General features: G+C 40.5%; 1 protein-coding gene across 2 annotated transcripts in view; it reads left to right on the forward strand.

Annotated features, from left to right (window-relative positions):
* Window positions 1-18,395, forward strand: part of bub1bb (BUB1 mitotic checkpoint serine/threonine kinase Bb) — a 70,763-nt gene that overhangs the window by 51,084 nt on the left and 1,284 nt on the right. For both annotated transcript variants that reach the window (XM_073040275.1, XM_073040276.1), the window contains 5 exons: window positions 2,900-3,031; window positions 5,215-5,315; window positions 5,853-6,014; window positions 11,000-11,142; window positions 11,746-11,920. In XM_073040275.1, coding sequence (XP_072896376.1) covers window positions 2,900-3,031; window positions 5,215-5,315; window positions 5,853-6,014; window positions 11,000-11,142; window positions 11,746-11,920 — 713 coding nt within the window. The remainder of the gene's footprint in view (window positions 1-2,899; window positions 3,032-5,214; window positions 5,316-5,852; window positions 6,015-10,999; window positions 11,143-11,745; window positions 11,921-18,395) is intronic.

An 18,395-nucleotide genomic window follows, 5' to 3' on the forward strand; every position in this document is an offset into this window, starting at 1 on the left:
TGTAGCTCTAGGTAAGTGGAAATAGAGCACGAGACCAGGGTCCAAATCAAGTGGGAAGGGAGTTGGATGGCGGATATTGGAGCTAATCTACTTATAAAACATCAAGAGATTGAAATGTGCTGCTGTTCCCATGGATCTTGATATCCTGTACATATTTTTGAATGTTAATTGCTTGCTGTACCTAAATGTTTAGAAGATCCACTGTACAAGAATTTGAGTTTAAAAAAAAAGTTGTCATATTGTATACTGGTGAGACCATGCTGGAACATTCTGTGCAAGTCATGTTTCACAACTTGGGAAGAATGTCCTTGAGACAAGAGGTTAGCAAAAGTTCAATAGGATTGAGAGCAGGAGTATTGTCTGCTGAAGACAGATTAAGCAGGATATGTAATGATATGTCTGGGTGCTTGTTAGGGTTGACGCACTGATGATGGTTCTGCCTGGGATGCCTCTAACTCCAGGCTGGAGTTTGCAAAGAAAAGTTTGCCCATGTAGTACTGCAAAGAAAGTCTTGATCATGAGTAACAAATCATTGGAATTCTGCATCTTAAGAAATGTGGTAGCTCAGTGATTTGAATATATTCAATAGATTTTGGATGTTAAGGAGATGGATATGGACAGATGAAGCTCACTACACCTCACTGAATTTGTGAGGGCTCCTTATTGAAGTAGCTTGTCAGGTGCTCATGCTGTTAGAAATTGAATGGCAGTCTGGCATTTGGATACTCAGCAACTATTTAAAAAAAAAATAAAAGGCAGAGCCAAGCAATCTTGCAATCAGTGGGCCTGGTATATACTGTAAGTTCGAAAGGCACGTTCTCAGTAGTCCCAAATAAATGATCCAGCTCTACTTGTTCAGATGTCCTTCATCATACAGCCAGGTTTTAGTCATTTAGAATCTTTGTACGCAATATTGGGAAATGGCAGAGGGCACTGGATAAAGGCTGCATGGGCCCAACGTCCCACTGTGATGCTCAAGACCTGCACTCTAGAACTAGCTACACAGCTAGCCAAGCTGGTCTCATGCAGTTAAAACACTGCCATCTATCCAGTGATGTGGAAAATTTTCCAAGAATGTCCTGTTTGTAAAAAGCGGGAAAAATCCAATCTGACCACTGCTCAATCAGCAATGTGAAATATGGTATCATTAGCAGTGCTAGCAAGAAGCACTTATCAATAAAGTCCTCACCAGGAAAATTCAGCTTCAGTTTCATCACGGCCTTGGTTATGGACATGTTATAACTATATTGCACTAAAGAATTGAATTTTGAAAAGGACTAGGTTGCCAGTGAGTGGTGTTGATGTGAATGTAACATTTGATAGTTTTTATATCAAGTCCTTGTAAAACGGAAGTCATAAGCATCCAGGGGAGAACATGGCAATAATCAGTCATAATGGTTCTAGATGTTGAGGTCATTCATTGAGACAATTCTACAAGTTGCTATGGACATCTAAGCAAAGTGATCTTTAGGTGTTTCTAAATGACTGACCTTCCACCATACTTCAGAAGTGATGTGCAGTCATAAGCAAATAATGTTCAACTCCATTCTCAACTCCTCAGCAACTGAAGCAGTCCCTATGTGCATGCAGCAAGGTTTGACAGCAGTTGGTATGGATTGATAGTGGCTCTTGAAGGTGATGGTGAGCTGGCGTTTTGATATTTTTGCCACAAAATTGCCAAGAAGTTAGCACCTCCAAAAGAGGTGGATCCAACATACTGGGGTCACCACTACCAGAACCATGGTTGGACTACACACCTGGGTCAATGAAATGGTTTGGCACAGACTAAATGGACCAAAGGACCTGTTTCTGTGCTGTACTCCTTGACTCTTTGACATCCAAGTTATTCAATGTATAGGTTAGAAATAGGCTATCCTGTTGTGAGTGATTTGCCTCTTGAGATTGCGAACCTTCTCTTTTTCTACAAGGCTAGCAAGATCATGATGGAATATTCTTCATCTTTCTAGCTCCAACAATGCAGAATTATTCATCACAGAAGCAGGTCTTTTGGCCCAACTGTTCCATGCTGACCAAGATGCCCATCCAAGCAAGTCCCATTTGGCCTATATCCTCTAAATGTTTCCTCTCCATGTAACTAAACAAGTTAAATGTTGTTACTGTAGCTGTTTCAACCACTTCCTATGGCAGCTCATTTCATATATAGGCCAGCTTCTGTGTGTGTTCACCTTGTCTACGCCCCTTATAATTTTTACACCTCCATGAGATCACCTCTCATTCTCCTAAGCTCCAATGAATAGCCCTACCCTGCTCATGCTCTTTATAACTTGGCAACATCCTTGTAGGTGCTTGATGTCATCCAGAACAAAGCAGATTGATACCAAATCCACACACATTCATTTCCTGCATCACTGGCTATGGTATCTTTAAAATGCACCACAATTGGTCATCTGTGCTTTTCTGTCCCAATCTGAGACCTCGTTCATCAAGGTGGATAAGGGCAGCAGATACCTAGGAGCCCTTCCCCTTCCAGTTGCACATAATCACAATTTGGAAGTATGTTGCTGACTCTAAACCTTGAAGATGGCTGCCCAACAGCACTACATAATTTCACCAGAAAGTCTGCAGCAGTTCAAGAGCATCATGAGCATCAGGATTCGCAATATGACAGCGCTGAGCAGACTGAAAATTCCAATGATTTGCTCGGGGGGGTGGGGGGGTTGTTGGTCTTCAACGTACTGATGGCAATGAAACAGCATTTAATTAGTTGTCTTGAAAACAATAGTGAAATGAGTAATCAGTTTTTTTCTGAATTGCATTGTGCCAAAAATATGTACCGTCTTTCCTCTAATGATATAATTGCTGTAGTCAGTGTAATTAATCCCCACTGGTTTTGTGAACAAAATCTCTCTTCAACCATCCAATTTTGATTAATTTCTAGGTAATCCATGGGATATAGAAATGCGGAGTCAACTTTTGTTGGCCCTTCCCATACCACTGAGTTCACTCCAGGAATTCTACGCTCAGAATGGCCCAGTGCCTACCTTTGAAGTTGGACATGAGGTGAAGTTGGGTAAGTTTTCTTTGCACCTAGTGACCTTTTGAGAATCATAAGTGGAGAGAAAAATAGAAAAGTGAAAATTATTTAATGTAAATGTATCTGAACAGAATGGAAGGATATTTCAACGGATGCTGGTGGGGGTGGGGATTGTACAAACAATTTTGTTGGATTTCTGCCCAACTAATTGCAAATACCTTGACCAAATGCTCAGTGTTGAATTAGGCCTGAGAGGGGAAAGGAGAGGAACGAGAAGGAAGAAAGTGTGTAGGCAAGGGCTTGTATGTCTGAATTTATATTTGTAAAGGGGTGACCCTGCTGGATGGCTGCTATTGTATGAACCTTAGAATTAAATCCCATGCAGCAAATTCTGTGGTAGTGGCTCCACAGCTGCTCTATTGTTGAAGGAAATCCTGCATTGGCAATTTCTACTTATGAAAAATGAAGTTTGACATGTGAAATGTCAGAGCCCTCAATGCCAATTCTAAAAAAATCAAATTTAAACAGTACTCTGCTTTCATAGTCTTGATATCAGAACCACCACCTGGAATAAGATACAGTGATGGGCCAGTTTATAAAACAATGCAGTGGGTACACTTGGAGGAGAAAGCCAATAGGAATGGTGTCTTTGAGTGAGCCTCATTATTAAGAACCAGTTAGACCAGCATCTCAGCAACTTCACCCATGGAAGTAATGATTGCTTTATGATCCTTTGGCTCTGGAGTTAATGGAAGCTGTGGTGTCCACAGCATTTTGAGCTTCTCTAAAATTCACCATAATCGACACATGAAAAGCACTTGCTTCCTCTACCAAGAATAACTATGATGAGTTTGATGCCGATGGGATTGAGGATCTTATTAGTGACAAAAGTAAGTCATTCCTAGTTTGGAACATTCCCCTTGTATTCAAGGGGAAAGAAGCACTAGTGACATTTGAAGGCAGAAGTCCAGCAGAAAACAGTAATTGTGACCATCTTCAACAAAGTAGACAAGTCTGCCTGATAAGTAGAATTAATGTTTATCATCAGGTTGCTTTTCTACCTACCTTCCAGCCCTAGTTAGTGAAGATCAACTTACCAAATGCAGAGTGGTCTTGGTCCAATTTGAGGCAGACTGGACATGGTCTTCATTATGCCAAGAAAAATGCTGTGAACTGCATCATTTGCTGTGCACAACTGTTATTGAACCTCGCTAAAACCTTTGACTCCATCTGCCAGGAGAAACTAAGGAACTAAGTGGAAGTAAACTCGTAGTGATGGTGTCATGCCGCAATAAGGACACTGAGTCAATTATGTCTGTGCTGGCTTCTTAGCAAAAGGCTCACCCCTTTCCTCATTGTCCTGCAGTTACATATTTGCCCTTAATGTACAATTAAATCCCTTTTGAAAGTTGCTATTCTTTAGTGTGCTTCGAATAGATTCAACACATTCTTGATCAAGCTTACTATTTTCCTTCAAATTGAACTGATGTATTTTATCAGTCACTTTAAAATGTGTCAGTTCAGTACATGTCTGTCCTTTAGCCTAGTCACCATGTTACTAGAAGAATATGACTGTACTTGAAATGGTGCATGGGGGTTTGCCAGGATGTTGCTGGAATGGACCATTTCAGTTATGAGCCAACACTGGATAGGCTGGATTTTTTTCTCTTGAGTGGAGGAAGCTGGTGGAGGTGGGGTGGTCTGAATCAAAGACGACATGATTGAGGGTAAAGATGGGGCAGATAATAAGAATCATTTCCGCATAGTAGAGGTATTTAAAACTTGGAGTAGGGTTAAAGTAAGAGTTTGGGGGAATCTGAAGAAATATTTTCACTGATAGATTGGTTGAAATCTGGAATGCCCTACTTGAGTGGGTGGTGGAGACAAATACTTTCAACATCTTGATGAGACTGGACCAAGTTTTGATTTAAATGGTTGCTTTATGGTTGAAAAACGCATGGGCTGAAAATGATTGTGTTTTTTGTGCCATATAACTGTATAGAAAAATTTGTGGTATTATTTTCAGTGGAGATTTCTTCATATTATTTTATATTTCTTAGTCAGCGCCATTTAGACAAATTTTGTCATTGAACTCCTCATGAGGATTTTTGCTATGTGCAAATTGACTGTCTTGTCTACATTACTGCAGTAGCAACATGTGAAGTACTTAATTAGTTTTAAAATATCCTGTGGTCATGAATTTATTTTTTCCCCTGTAGGCTCACAGATTATTAACATTGAGGAAGAAGCAGAGCATGAATTGTGCCAGATATTCTATGGAATGGATCAGAGCCTGGCTTTATCTAAAGCAATTATAAAGGTAGGTAGCTCATCAAATGGTATGAGTAACTGAATATATATAGTTTAAGACAGTTTGCAGGCTTAAAGAAGTGTGCACACCCAGTCTGTGCTCTTTGCAGATTAACCACCAATTCTGCTAATCCTGCATTAATGTCATTTTATTCTTCTCACATTTTCTAACTCCTTTCCGATTCTACCCCTTGCCTACATGATGGGGGGGGGGGGGGGGGGGGGAGTTTACAACAGCCAATTAACACTCCAACCTGCACATCTTTGGGATATGGGAGGAAATCCACACAGTCACAGGAAGAAAGTGCAAACTGACGAAGTTCAGGATTGTATCAGGGCTTCTGACATTGTGTGGCAGTCTCTCTAATTGCTGCACTGTGCTGCCTGTCTTAAAGCAAAGAGTTTAAAGGGAATTCCTGAACTTGGAAGTCTAGATATAATGTCGAGTCAGTGATGCAAATTATTATGAGGGTAACTTTTAGGAGTTCATGCTCTCCATGTAATAGAACCTGTATACATTCCAGTCACTGAATTTTTTTTCAAATAGGTATTTTCGCATAAAGTGCCCTGGGACTTCTACATCAATCAACAGCTCAAAATACGCCTTGGCTCTCAGTTTAATAAGTATTTCAGTCAGAAACACTGCTGCTACCAGTTTGACAATGGATGTGTGACTATGGATCAGGAGGAGAACAGTGAAACATTAAAGGTAAGAAGTCAATCTCAAAGTGAGGAATTGCCTCCTGAGCAATTGGACTATTTTGCACAGCTTTAGGCAACTCCTGACATCATAGGTTGTTCAATGCATGTTTCTTCCAGTACTGACAGATGTTAGGGTTTCCAGGACCAAAAAAGAAGCATATAATAAAAAAAACTTGGTATGAGGTATACAATTAAGTGACTATTGCATCAATGTTCCACAAACAGCATCTCCCACCTTTTCTTCCAAATGGTCAGCATTGAGAATTTATTGGAGTTCCCTTTGACTCAAGCCTTTTAAATCCCTTGTGACCTTTATACTGGAAGGACCGTCTGCTTAATCACAGTATTTGAAATGTATGACTTCAAGCCACTAGTGACACAAATTGATAGTGCCACTTACGCTGCTGAGGGCTGAGTGCCCAGATACTTTGGAGTATGTTGTGTTGTCCCCTCCCCTATGTGTTGCCTCTCTAGCAGCTTTCTGTCACTGTATGTGCTGGCTGTAGTTGAGTTCTTTTAAGCTTGAATTGCTTCCCACTGGTCAGTATGGCAATAATGCAGTAGCTATGAGTTCTAAATACAGGTTCCAGTAGAAACTGCAATGATCCAGTTTTTAACCTGTGACTTGGAGTGCAAAGTACCTTGGTGCTGTCTTTGAAATATTTTTGCTTAACCAATGGTGGGCTAGCTGAAATTAGACCGGACGTTAACATTTTATGCAGCACATGTTTACTACACCAGTGAGGGTGAACTGTAGCTAGGTAATCAGCTATTAAATTCATATTTAAAATAACTTCATGCAATTCCATTTCTACCTTCCCTTGAGAGCGAGTTCATTTGTCTGAGAATTTCTGTGAATTGTAGACATGACCTGTGTGACTTGGCTGCCAATCATATGATCACATGGTGCCAAATCAGTCAAATTGCCATTCCCCAGGCTATATTTAATGGCTTCTGAAATATCTTAGACCATAAGATATAGGAGCAGAAGTAGGCTATTCAGCCCACCAAGTCTGTTCCACCATTCAATCAGGGGCTTATCCAATTCTTTCAAGCATCCCCACTCTCCTGCCTTCTCCCTCATACTTTTTGATGCCCTGGCTAATCAAGAACCTATCTATCTCTGCCTTAAATGCACCCAGTGACTTGGCCTCCACAGCTGCTTGTGGCAACAAATTGCATAGATTTCTCGCCCTCTAAAGAAATTACTCTGCATCTCTGCTAAATGGACGTGCTTCAATTCTGAATTTGTGCCATTTATTTCTTCCACCAAAGTGCGTGACCCTACAATTTCCAACTTTGTATTTCATTTACCGTCAGTTTGCCCATTCCCCTACACTATCTAAGGCTCTTTGTTTCCTTAACACTACCTGCCCCTCCACCTATCTTTGTATCATTGGTAAATTTAGCCATAAATCAATTAAACCCATAGTCCAAATCATTGACATGCATTGTAAAAAGCGGCGGTCCCAACACCAGCGCCTGTGGAACTCCACTGGTAACCGGCAGCCAGCTAGAATAGGATCCCTTTATTCCCACTCTGTTTTCTGCCAATAAGCCAATGTTTCACCCATGCTAGTAACTCCCGTATAATTCCATGGGAATCGTATCTTGCTAAGCAGCCTCGTGTGGCACATTGTCAAAGGCCTTCTGGAAATCCAAGTACACCACATCTACTGCATCACCTTTGTCTACCCTGTTTGTAATTTCCTCAAAAAATTGCAGTACGTTAGGCAGAATTTTCCTTTCAGGAAACCATGCCGGCTTTGGCCTATCTTGTCATGTGCCTCCAGGTACTCTGTAATCTCATCCCTTACAATCGTTTCCAACAATTTCCCAACCACTCATGTCAGGCTAACCGGTCTATAGTTTCCTTTCTGCTGCCTCCCACCGTTCTTAAATAGCAGAATAACATTTGCAGTTTTCCAGTCATCCGGTACAATGCCAGAATCTATCAATTCTTGAAAGATCATTATTGATGCCTTCGCAATCTCTCCAGCTACTTCCTTCAGAACCTGAAGGTGCATTACATCAGGTCCAGGAGATTTATCCACCCTCAGACCAGTAAGCTTCCTGAGCACCTTTTCAGTCTTAATTTTCGCTGCACAAACTTCTCTTCCCTGACAATCATGAATCTCTGGTATACTGCAGATGTCTTCCACTTTGAAGACTGATGCAAAATATGCATTCAGTTCCTCTGCCATCTCTGCATCTCTCATTACAATATCTCTAGTGTCATTTTCAATTGGTCCTATATCTACCCTTGACTCTCTTTTACCCTTCATATACTTAAAAAAGCTTTTAGTATCTTCTTTGATATTAGTCGCTAGCTTCCTCTCATATTTCCTCATTTCCTTCTTAATAACCTTCTTAGTTTCCTTCTGCAAGTTTTTAAAATCTTCCCAACCCTCTATCTTTCCACTAGCTTTGTATTCTTGTATGCCCTCTCTTTTGCTTTTATTTTGGCTCTGACCTCGCTTGTCAACCATGTTAGTGTCCTTCTTCCATCTGAAAATTTCTTCTTATTTGGAATATATCTGGCCTGCCCTTCCCTCATTTTTTGCAGAAACTCTAGCCATTGCTGCTCTGCTATCCTTCCTGCTAGTGTCTCTTTCCAGTCAATCCAAAGGGGTCCAATATCCTAGCAGGCAGGTTTCATAGAGCTGTTCAGGAGGGTTTAAACTAATTGGCAGGGCGATGAGAACTTGAGTGATAGCTTGTTGTTGAGCCTACTAGGGGATTGGCTGTGCTGGATTGGGTGTTGTGCAATGATCCAGTGGTGACAAGAAAGCTTAAGGGTAAGGAACCCTTAGGGAACAGTGATCACAATATGATAAGAGTTCACTTTGAAATTTGAGAAGAAACTAAATTTCAATGTGTTGGTATGTCAGTGGAATAAAGGAAATTACCCTAATGGCATGAGAGGGGAACTGGCCAAGGTTGATTGGAAAGAGACACTAGTAGGAAGGATAGCAGAGCAGCAATGGCTAGAGTTTCTGCAAAAAATGAGGGAAGGGCAGGCCAGATATATTCCAAATAAGAAGAAATTTTCAGATGGAAGAAGGACACTAACATGGTTGACAAGCGAGGTCAGAGCCAAAATAAAAGCAAAAGAGAGGGCATACAAGAATACAAAGCTAGTGGAAAGATAGAGGGTTGGGAAGATTTTAAAAACTTGCAGAAGGAAACTAAGAAGGTTATTAAGAAGGAAATGAGGAAATATGAGAGGAAGCTAGCGACTAATATCAAAGAAGATATTAAAAGCTTTTTTAAGTATATAAAGGGTAAAAGAGAGTCAAGGGTAGATATAGGACCAATTGAAAATGACACTGGAGATATTGTAATGAGAGATGCAGAGATGGCAGAGGAACTGAATGCATATTTTGCATCAGTCTTCAAAGTGGAAGACATCTGCAGTATACCAGAGATTCATGATTGTCAGGGAAGTGAAGTTTGTGCAGCGAAAATTAAGACTGAAAAGGTGCTCAGGAAGCTTACTGGTAACCCGTTTTTTTTTTTTGTTTTTTTTTTTACCCCCAGAGGAGTCCCCAGTGATCCAGGAACCTGAAGCCCTGCCCCCTACACTAGTAGACAATAGACAATAGGTGCAGAAGTAGACCATTCAGCCCTTTGAGCCTGCACCGCCATTTTGAGATCATGGCTGATCAATTATTATCAATACCCGGTATCTCAACCACACATTAATATGCCTGATCATGCTATTCTTGCACTCGTTAGCACATGGCACAGGCAGCAATCCTGAGATTACTACCCTGGAAGTCCTGCTTTTCAGCTTCCTACCCATCTCCTTGAATTCCCTCTTCAGGATGACCTATTTTGCTGACTGATCAAAGATCTGCACTTGCAGCAGCTCTTGACATTTTGCTGTTGAACTCTAATGTGAGGAATAACAATTCAGGGAAGGAACCATGCCTCAACCTGATCTGCTATTACTTTCAAAGCAAACTAGAAACTGCTGGAAGAGCTTGGTGGGTCAGACAGCATTGGTGGAGGCAAAGGAGTGGATAGGGCTTGGTCTGAACTGTCAACCATTCCTTTGATTTCACAGATGCTGCCTGACCCAGAGTTCCTTAGCTGGACTCCAGAAGAAGAACAAACTGCATCTGTATCTTTGTGTCTGTCCAGTGGTTGATGGAAGGGGACAAAGCATAATTGCCTGATAACACACACAAAATGCTGGTGGAACATAGCAGGCCAGGCAGCATCTATAAGGAGAAGCACTGTCGACGTTTCGGGCCGAGACCCTTCATCAGTCAGTTAGTTATAATTGCCTGATAACTAGTAATTCCACATTAAAATGAGATTTTAGGCCACAAGATATAGGAGCAGAATTAGGCCCTTTCGAGTCTTCTGTGTCATTTCATCATGGCTAATCCATTTTCCTCTCAACCCCATAACCTATGAGCCTCCACCTTAAATACATCCAATGACGGCCTCCACACTGGCTGTGGCAACAAATTTCACATATTCACCACTCTCTGGCTAAGGAAGTTCCTTCTCATATCTTCTAAATGGGCATACCTCTATTCTGAGGCTGTGCCCTCTCGTCCTAGGCTTCCCCAGCGTAGGAAACATACTCTTTGCATTCACACTGTCTAGTTCTTTCAACATTTGATGGATTTCAATGAGACCCCCCACCCCCACCAATATTTAAATTTCTATCAGTAAAGGCCGAGAGCCATCAATCGGTCCTCACTGGTGAGTCTTTCACTCGCAGAATCATTCTAGTGAGCCTCCCCCAATATTCATCCTTGAATAAGGGCCCAAATTGGCTTGTTGCTCAACATTGAAGTGTTAGATTTCAAAATGAAAATGCATTGAACACTGCTTCCTGATTTGTGAAAATTATTTCACTGAAACATTACTCGAACTTTCTGAAGTTACTTTATAATGTGCTTGAACTGATTTAATCATAATTGCTTAGGGCAGAACATGTCTAATTAACGGTTTTCTCCTATTTTTTGTATATAGAACCTGTGTCGAATTTGGCAATCTGTACCAGAACCACTTGTTATGTTTCTTGCACTTGACCTGCTGGCCTTGGTGGAACTCATGCACACTGCTGAAATTGTTCATGGAGGCATAGCACCTGAAACACTCATCCTGAGCCTCAAGTTAGTTTAAATATTCTTCTAAGCAAAGTTTAAGGAAGTATAAATATTGTCTAGGGTAGTGTTATGATTTGAAGCATTCTTGGATTCTGAACGAATTTTTGGGAGTTCATCATGGAATTCCTTTCTGAGACTGTCCTGAAATCTTGGAATTGAATCAATAACAGTGAGGCTATGAACAATGCAGAATTGTGCACTAAAAATAGCCTCCTGCCACCTATACTTCCGGCCCAGACTCCACAATAGAATGATTTTTGGGTTGTGCATCAAGTGGTGATCACAGCTGATGGACAAAATCATGTTCATTCATTCCATTGTTTATTTTTATTAAGCACAAGTTGTTGAAATGGGCCCATTGAAGTTATCACTGAGACTAGCTTGTGCTTTTACTGTTGTGTTAACTAACTGGAGCACATGACTTGTGTTTTGGATGCTCCTGAGGTGCAACTGTTTTTCAAAAAACATTGTAATTGTCCATAGATTGTTAGAAAATAGAATTATTCAAAATTCAACAAATGTAAACTTAATCCCACATTTTTGTGAGCACATTATTGAATTTGCTTTTTATTTTGGAAACTGATCTGTTTAATCTGCCTTCCTCCTTAGGTTCTTTAACAGTTCTTCCACATCTCTTGATGGTGACAGTTTAGTGAAGCTCGTGAACTTCACACACAGCTTGGATTTAAGGCTGCAGGCTAATGTTGCCACATTTACAGGTTTTCCAACAGTTCATTCATTACCTAATAGAGACCTCTCTTTGGAATGTACTAGTGCCTACCAGGTAAGATGTTGCATAGAGCTAACCTAATATGTTATGGTGTAATGCTGTTAACTAAATGAAGTCAAGATGTCAGAATGATAAGCATCGTTATGTTTCACTTTGAAGACCCTTCATCAGTTAGTTCCAAAGAACGTTATTTTCATTCCACAGATAAGATTACATCTGTCTGAGTGGGGTGGACCTTGACACAGTGTTGGCATGTTAGGCAGGATTTGATTCTCTATCCAAGTGTTGCCTTGGCTGCCTTTTAAACCATTCTATTTCTGTTTCCATTGGTCAGCAGTCCTGCTTGGAATCATTTAAAAAAAAAGTACAGCACAGAAACGGGCCGTTTGAATCATCTAGTCTGTGCCAGACCACTTAAACTGCCTAGTCCTGTCGACCTTCACCAATTTCCGCCCCCCCCCCCCCCTCCATTGCCTGTATCTATCCAAATTTAAACATTGAAATTGAGCTCTCATGGACCATTTGTGCTGGCAGCTCGTTCCACACTCCTACTACCCTCTGAGTGAAGAAGGTTCCCCATGTACAATTTACCTTTCACCCTTAACCCATGACCTCTGGTTGCCATCCTACCCAACCTCTGAGGAGAAAGCCTGCTTGCAACACATTCCAATGTATCTGGGCACTCAGCCTTCAGCGGCAGAGCTAGCCCAATCATCTTGCGTCACAAGTAAACTAAAGTCAGTCATTGCAAATAGTGTGCTTTTTCAATTGCAGCATATAATTATAGAACTTTGCTCAACAACCTTACTGAAGAACACCTACATTTAGCAATTAAATGTTCAAACTGGTGAAAGCGGAGTAGTAGTAGTAGTAGAGAATAGAAAACGGGAAGGATGCAGTACTTAGTGCTTTTCATGGTTAGGAATTGAGTTATCAGCAAAGTTGATTTTTCCCTTTTAGCAACAACTGCATTAAATAGGGAGCACAATTGGCCCAAATTGGCTGAAGTGCTAAATTATCATATAATTGGACATTTCTTTCCCATGTCTATTTGGGAGTGCCAGTATTTATTCATCTCCTTGGGAGGGGGTGAGGAATGAGAGTTTGTATATACAGTGGCATACAAAGGTTTGGGCACCCCGGTCAAAATTTCTGTTACTGTGAATAGTTAAAGTGAGTAGAAGATGAACTGATCTCAAAAAGTCATAAAGTTAAAGATGAAACATACTTTTCAACACTTTAAGCAAGATTAGCATATTATTTTTGTTTTGTACAATTGTAGAATGGAGAAAAAGGAAAGGAGCAACATGCAAAAGTTTGGGCACCCCAAGAGATCTGAGCTCTCAGATAACTCTTACCAACGTCTCAAAACTTAATTAGCTTGTTAGGGCTATGGCTTGTTCACAGGCTTTGTTAGGAAAGGCCAGGTGATGCAAGTTTCAAAGTTTTATAAATACTCTGACTCCTCAAACTTTGTCCCAATAATCAGCAGCCATGGGCTCCTCTAAGCAGCTGCCTAGCTCTCTGAAAATTAAAATAAATGATGCTCACAAAGTAGGAGAAGGCTATAAGAAGATAGCAAAGCATTTTCAGGTAGCTGTTTCCTCAGTTCATAATGTAAATAAGAAATAGCAGTTAACAGGAAAGGTGGAGGTCAAGTTGAGTTCTGGAAGACCAGGAAAACTTTCTGAGAGAACTGCTCGTAGGATTGCTAGAAAGGCAAATCAAAACCCCTGTTTGACCGCAAAAGACCTTCAGGAAGATTTAGCAGACTCTGGAGTGGTGGTGCACTGTTCTACTGTGCAGTGACACCTGCACAAATATGACCTTCATGGAAGAGTCATCAGAAAAAAACCTTTCCTGCATCCTCACCACAAAATTCAGTATCAGAAGTTTGCAAAGGAACGTCTAAACAAGCCTGATGCATTTTTGGAAACAAGTCCTGTGGACTGATGAAGTTAAAATAGAACTTTTTGGTCGTAATGAGCAAAGGTATGTTTGGGGAAAAAAGGGTGCAGAATTTCATGAAAAGAACACCTCTACAACTGTAAAGCACGGGGGTGGATCAATCATGCTTTGGGCTTGTGTTGCAGCCAGTGGCACGGGGAACATTTCACTGGTAGAGGGAAGAACGAATTCAATTAAATACCAGCAAATTCTGGAAGCAAACATCACACCGTCTGTAATTTTTTTAAAAAGCTGAAGATGAAAAGAGGGTGGCTTCTACAACGGGATAATGATCCTAAACTCACCTCAAAATCCACAATGGACTACCTCAAGAGGTGCAAGCTGAAGGTTTTGCCATGGCCCTCACAGTACCCCGACCTAAACATCATCAAAAGTCTGTGGATAGACCTCAAAAGAGGTCTTGCATGCATGCAAGACGGCCCAAGAATCTCACAAAACTAGAAGCCTTTTGCAAGGAAGAATGGGTGAAAATCCCCCAAACAAGAATTGAAAGACTCTTTGCTGGCCACAGAAAGCATTTACAAGCTGTGATATTTGCCAAAGGGGGTGTTACTAAGTATTGACCATGCAGGGTGCCCAAATTTTTGCTAAGGGTCCTTCTTGTTATTTTGAAACTGTAAAATATGGAAATAAAAGTAATCTTACTTAAAATATTAAAGAAATGTGTCATCTTTAACTTTATGCCTTTTGGAAATCAGGTCATCTTTTACTCGGTTAGCTATTCACAGTAACAGATATTTTGACCAGGGGTGCCCAAACTTTTGCATGCCACTGTATAGACTGCAGCATATTTTAACAGCATTAGTACTGGCTATAAACATCTTGGGATATTCTGAAATTGATGATTGCTGAACTCCATTCCTCTCAGCTCTGAGAGAACCTTACCCTATCTGTCAGCTCATCATTCCTTCCATATACCTCTTCAACTGAGAATGAGTAATGCTTGCCTTGTCATTCCAGTATGGAAGAATACACACCATTCCTAACTTTAATTTCACCGCCAAGCTTCACAAAAGTAGCTGGGTTATGTATCTGTTGGAATTGAGTCTTGGTTTTGAAATTTCATGATATATCTTTGAGTCATAATTAAGGTTGGGTCAAAAGGCTTTTGCATCCTGCCTACTTGATCAATGTGATCAATTTCTAAAGTAACTGCCATTAATATATAAACGGCCTGTAATGGGATTGAGATACAGTGCCTATACAAAGCATTCACCTCCTTCCTTAGTTTTCTTGTTATTATTTTACAGCATTGAATCACAGTGGATTTAGTTTGGTCTTTTACTGACACTGATCAACAGAAAAAGACTCTTGTGTCAAAGTGAAAACAGATCTCGGCAAAGTGATCTAAATTAATTACGGATATAAAACAAAATAATTGATTCACCCCCTTTAATATGACACTCAGAATCATCACTGGTGCAGCCAATTGGTTTTAGAAGTCACATAATTAGTTAAATGGGGATCACTGTGTGCAGTTAAGTTGTTTCAATTGATTTTGGGAAAAATACACATGTATCTGAGAGGTCCTGTTAGTGATTTTTGGGTTTAGGACATGTACATTTAACAATTGACTTTGACTAGCAGTCTTCACTTCTGAAAATGTACTGTGCATTTAATTTGGAGTGAGGTTCTGAAGAATGAGTTCCTGAAAGTTGTGAATCCCAGTCCAGACAATGCTGAATGAAATTCATTTGGATGTCTGTGGTGTGGATGTGTATCAGGAGGTATGAAGGTTGTATGTAGTTTTTGAAGAAAGCATTGTCCATACATTGTAAATATGGAGTTGTCCTTTGGTGTTTGGTGCACAAAATATTGAGCCCCACGTTTGGCCAGCAGACCTTTCCACCGAAAGTGTCTCCATATGATACCTGCTGTACCTTGTTCTGTCGAATAACAAAGCTGCTTTGTATCTACTAGTAATATTCATTCACGCAACAACAGTCCAGCTACTGGTGAGTCAGTATCCTGGCAAAAACTAAACCATGAAGAGAAAAGGACACTTCCAACAACTCTGCAAAAAGGTTATTGAAAAGCATAAGTCAGGAGATGGATACAAGAAAATTTCCAAGTCACTAAAAATCTTTTGCAGTGCAGTTAAGTCAATCATTAAGAAATGGAAAGAATATGGCATAGCTATAAATAGGCCTACAGCAGACCACCCTCAAAAACTGAGTGACCGTACAAGAAGGGGACTAGAGAGGGAGGCCACCAAGAGACCTGCGACAGCTCTGGAGGAGTTGCAAGCTTCAGTGGCTGAGATGGGAGAGATTGCATACGACAACTGTTCCCTGACTGTTCACCAGTCACAGTTTATGGGAGAGTGGCAAAGGGAAAGCTGCTGTTTTTAAAAAAAAAACATTTCATGAAATCTCAGCTCGAGTTTGCCAGAAGGTGTGTGGGAGTCTGAAGTCAAGCTGGAAGAAAGTTCTATGATCTGATGAAACCAAAATTGAGCTTTTTGGCCATCAGACTAACTGCTATGTTTGGTGTAAGCCAAACACTGCACATTGTCAAAAGCACACCATCCCTACCATGAAGCATGGTGGTGACTGCTTCATGCTTTGGGGATGCTTCACTGCAGCAGGCCCTGGAAAGCTTGTGAGGGTAGAGGGTAAAGTAAATGCAGCAAACTACAGGGAAAGCCTGGAGGAAAACCTGATGTAGTCTGTAAGAAAGAGAACTGCAACTTGAGAGATCTGTTTTCCAGCAAAACAATGACCCCAAGCATAAAACCAAATTTGCATAGGAATGGCCAAGTCAGAGTCCAGACCTCAATCCAATTGAGAATTTGTGACTGGATTTAAAAAGGATTGTTCACTCATGATCCCCATGCAATCTGACAGAGTTTGAGCAGTTTTATAAAGAATGGGGAAAATTTGCAGTGTCCAAATGTGCAAAGCTGATAGAGACCTATCCACACAGACTCAAGCAACACACAAAATGCTGGTGGAACACAGCAGGCCAGGCAGCATCTATAGGGAGAAGCAGTGTCAACATTTCGGGCCGAGACCCTTCATCAGGACTAACTGAAAGGAAAGATAGTAAGAGATTTGAAAGTAGGAGGGGGAGGGGGAAATCTGAAATGACAGGAGAAGACCGGAGGGGGTGGGGTGAAGCTGAGAGCCAGAAAGGTGATTGGCAAAAGGGATACAGAGCTGGAGAAGGGAAAGGATCATGGGACGGGAGGCCTAGGGAGAAAGAAAGGGGGAGGGGAGGGGAGCACCAGAGGGAGATGGAGAACAGGCAGAGTGATGGGCAGGGAGAAAAATAGGGGGGAGGGGGGATAAACTAAATTAATCAGAGATGGGGTAAAAAGGGGAGGAGGCACATTAACAGAAGTTAGAGAAGTCAATGTTCATGCCATCAGGTTGGAGGCTACCCAGATGGAATACAAGGTGTTGTTCCTCCAACCTGAGTGTGGCTTCATCTTGACAGTAGAGGAGGCCATGGATAGACATATCCTAATGGGAATGGGACGTGGAATTAAAATGTGTGGCCACTGGGAGATCCTGCTTTCTATGGCGGACAGAACGTAGGTGTTCAGCGAAACAGTCTTCCAGTCTATGTCGGGTCACAGACTCAAGACTAATTGCTGTGAAAGGTGCATCTTCTAAATACTGACTTGAAGGGGATGAATACTTGTGCAATCAATTATTTTTTATGTTTGTAATTAATTCAGATCACTTTGTAGAGATCGGTTTTCACTTTGACACAAAAGACTTACTGTTGATCAATGTCAAAAAAGCCAAATTAGATTCACTGTGATTCAATGGTGTAAAACAATAAAACATGAAGCTGAGGCGGGGTTAAGTACTCTTTATTGGCACGTACCTTGCAGTGTTTTATTATTGATGCTCATGGACTTGATGACTGGTAATCACTAATTATGAGATTGCTATTTAAAATATTTGAGTGGTGGTTAGGTTATTAGAATTTGAATAATTTTGAATGTCTTTCAGCCCCTAACTTTAGACTAGCATTGTGCCAGTACATTAGCTGTAATTGAATTCTGAAATAATTCAAGTCATTTCTTCAAATAAGTAAACCATTACCAATAGACATGTTAGTTTGTCAGTGTACTCGTGAACTACAGCAGTTTAGATAAATTCGCCATTATGGAATTCATAAATCACCAAAACATGAGATGAAATTTAAAAAATTGTTTTGCAGAATTTAAGGAAATAATAGCTAAATACATGATGCAAAAAAAACTAAATATTGTCAAGACTTGGTATTATGGAAAATTGTGATAAAGAAGTTTTTAGGAACACCCCTTTGTAATAAAAGGATGTAATATACTTCTATTTGCATATTGAATTTGATAACTTAAATATTTCAGTACACTTAATGAAAATCAAGGCAAATATTTTTGATCATTGTGATTGCTTCCTTGATTATTTGGCAAAGGTAAATATGCACTTATTTGGAAGAAATTTTCTGAAATTGATACAGGTTCCATAAACAGGTTGAACTGTCCCATAATGATCATAAGCTTGTCAGCAATTTCTTTTGCCACCATTGGGTTAGTGAGGATTGTAAAAGTTTTCCATTCTATTAA

The sequence above is a fragment of the Hemitrygon akajei genome, chromosome 3 (assembly GCF_048418815.1).
Source record: "Hemitrygon akajei chromosome 3, sHemAka1.3, whole genome shotgun sequence".
Taxonomy (NCBI): Eukaryota; Metazoa; Chordata; class Chondrichthyes; order Myliobatiformes; family Dasyatidae; genus Hemitrygon; species Hemitrygon akajei.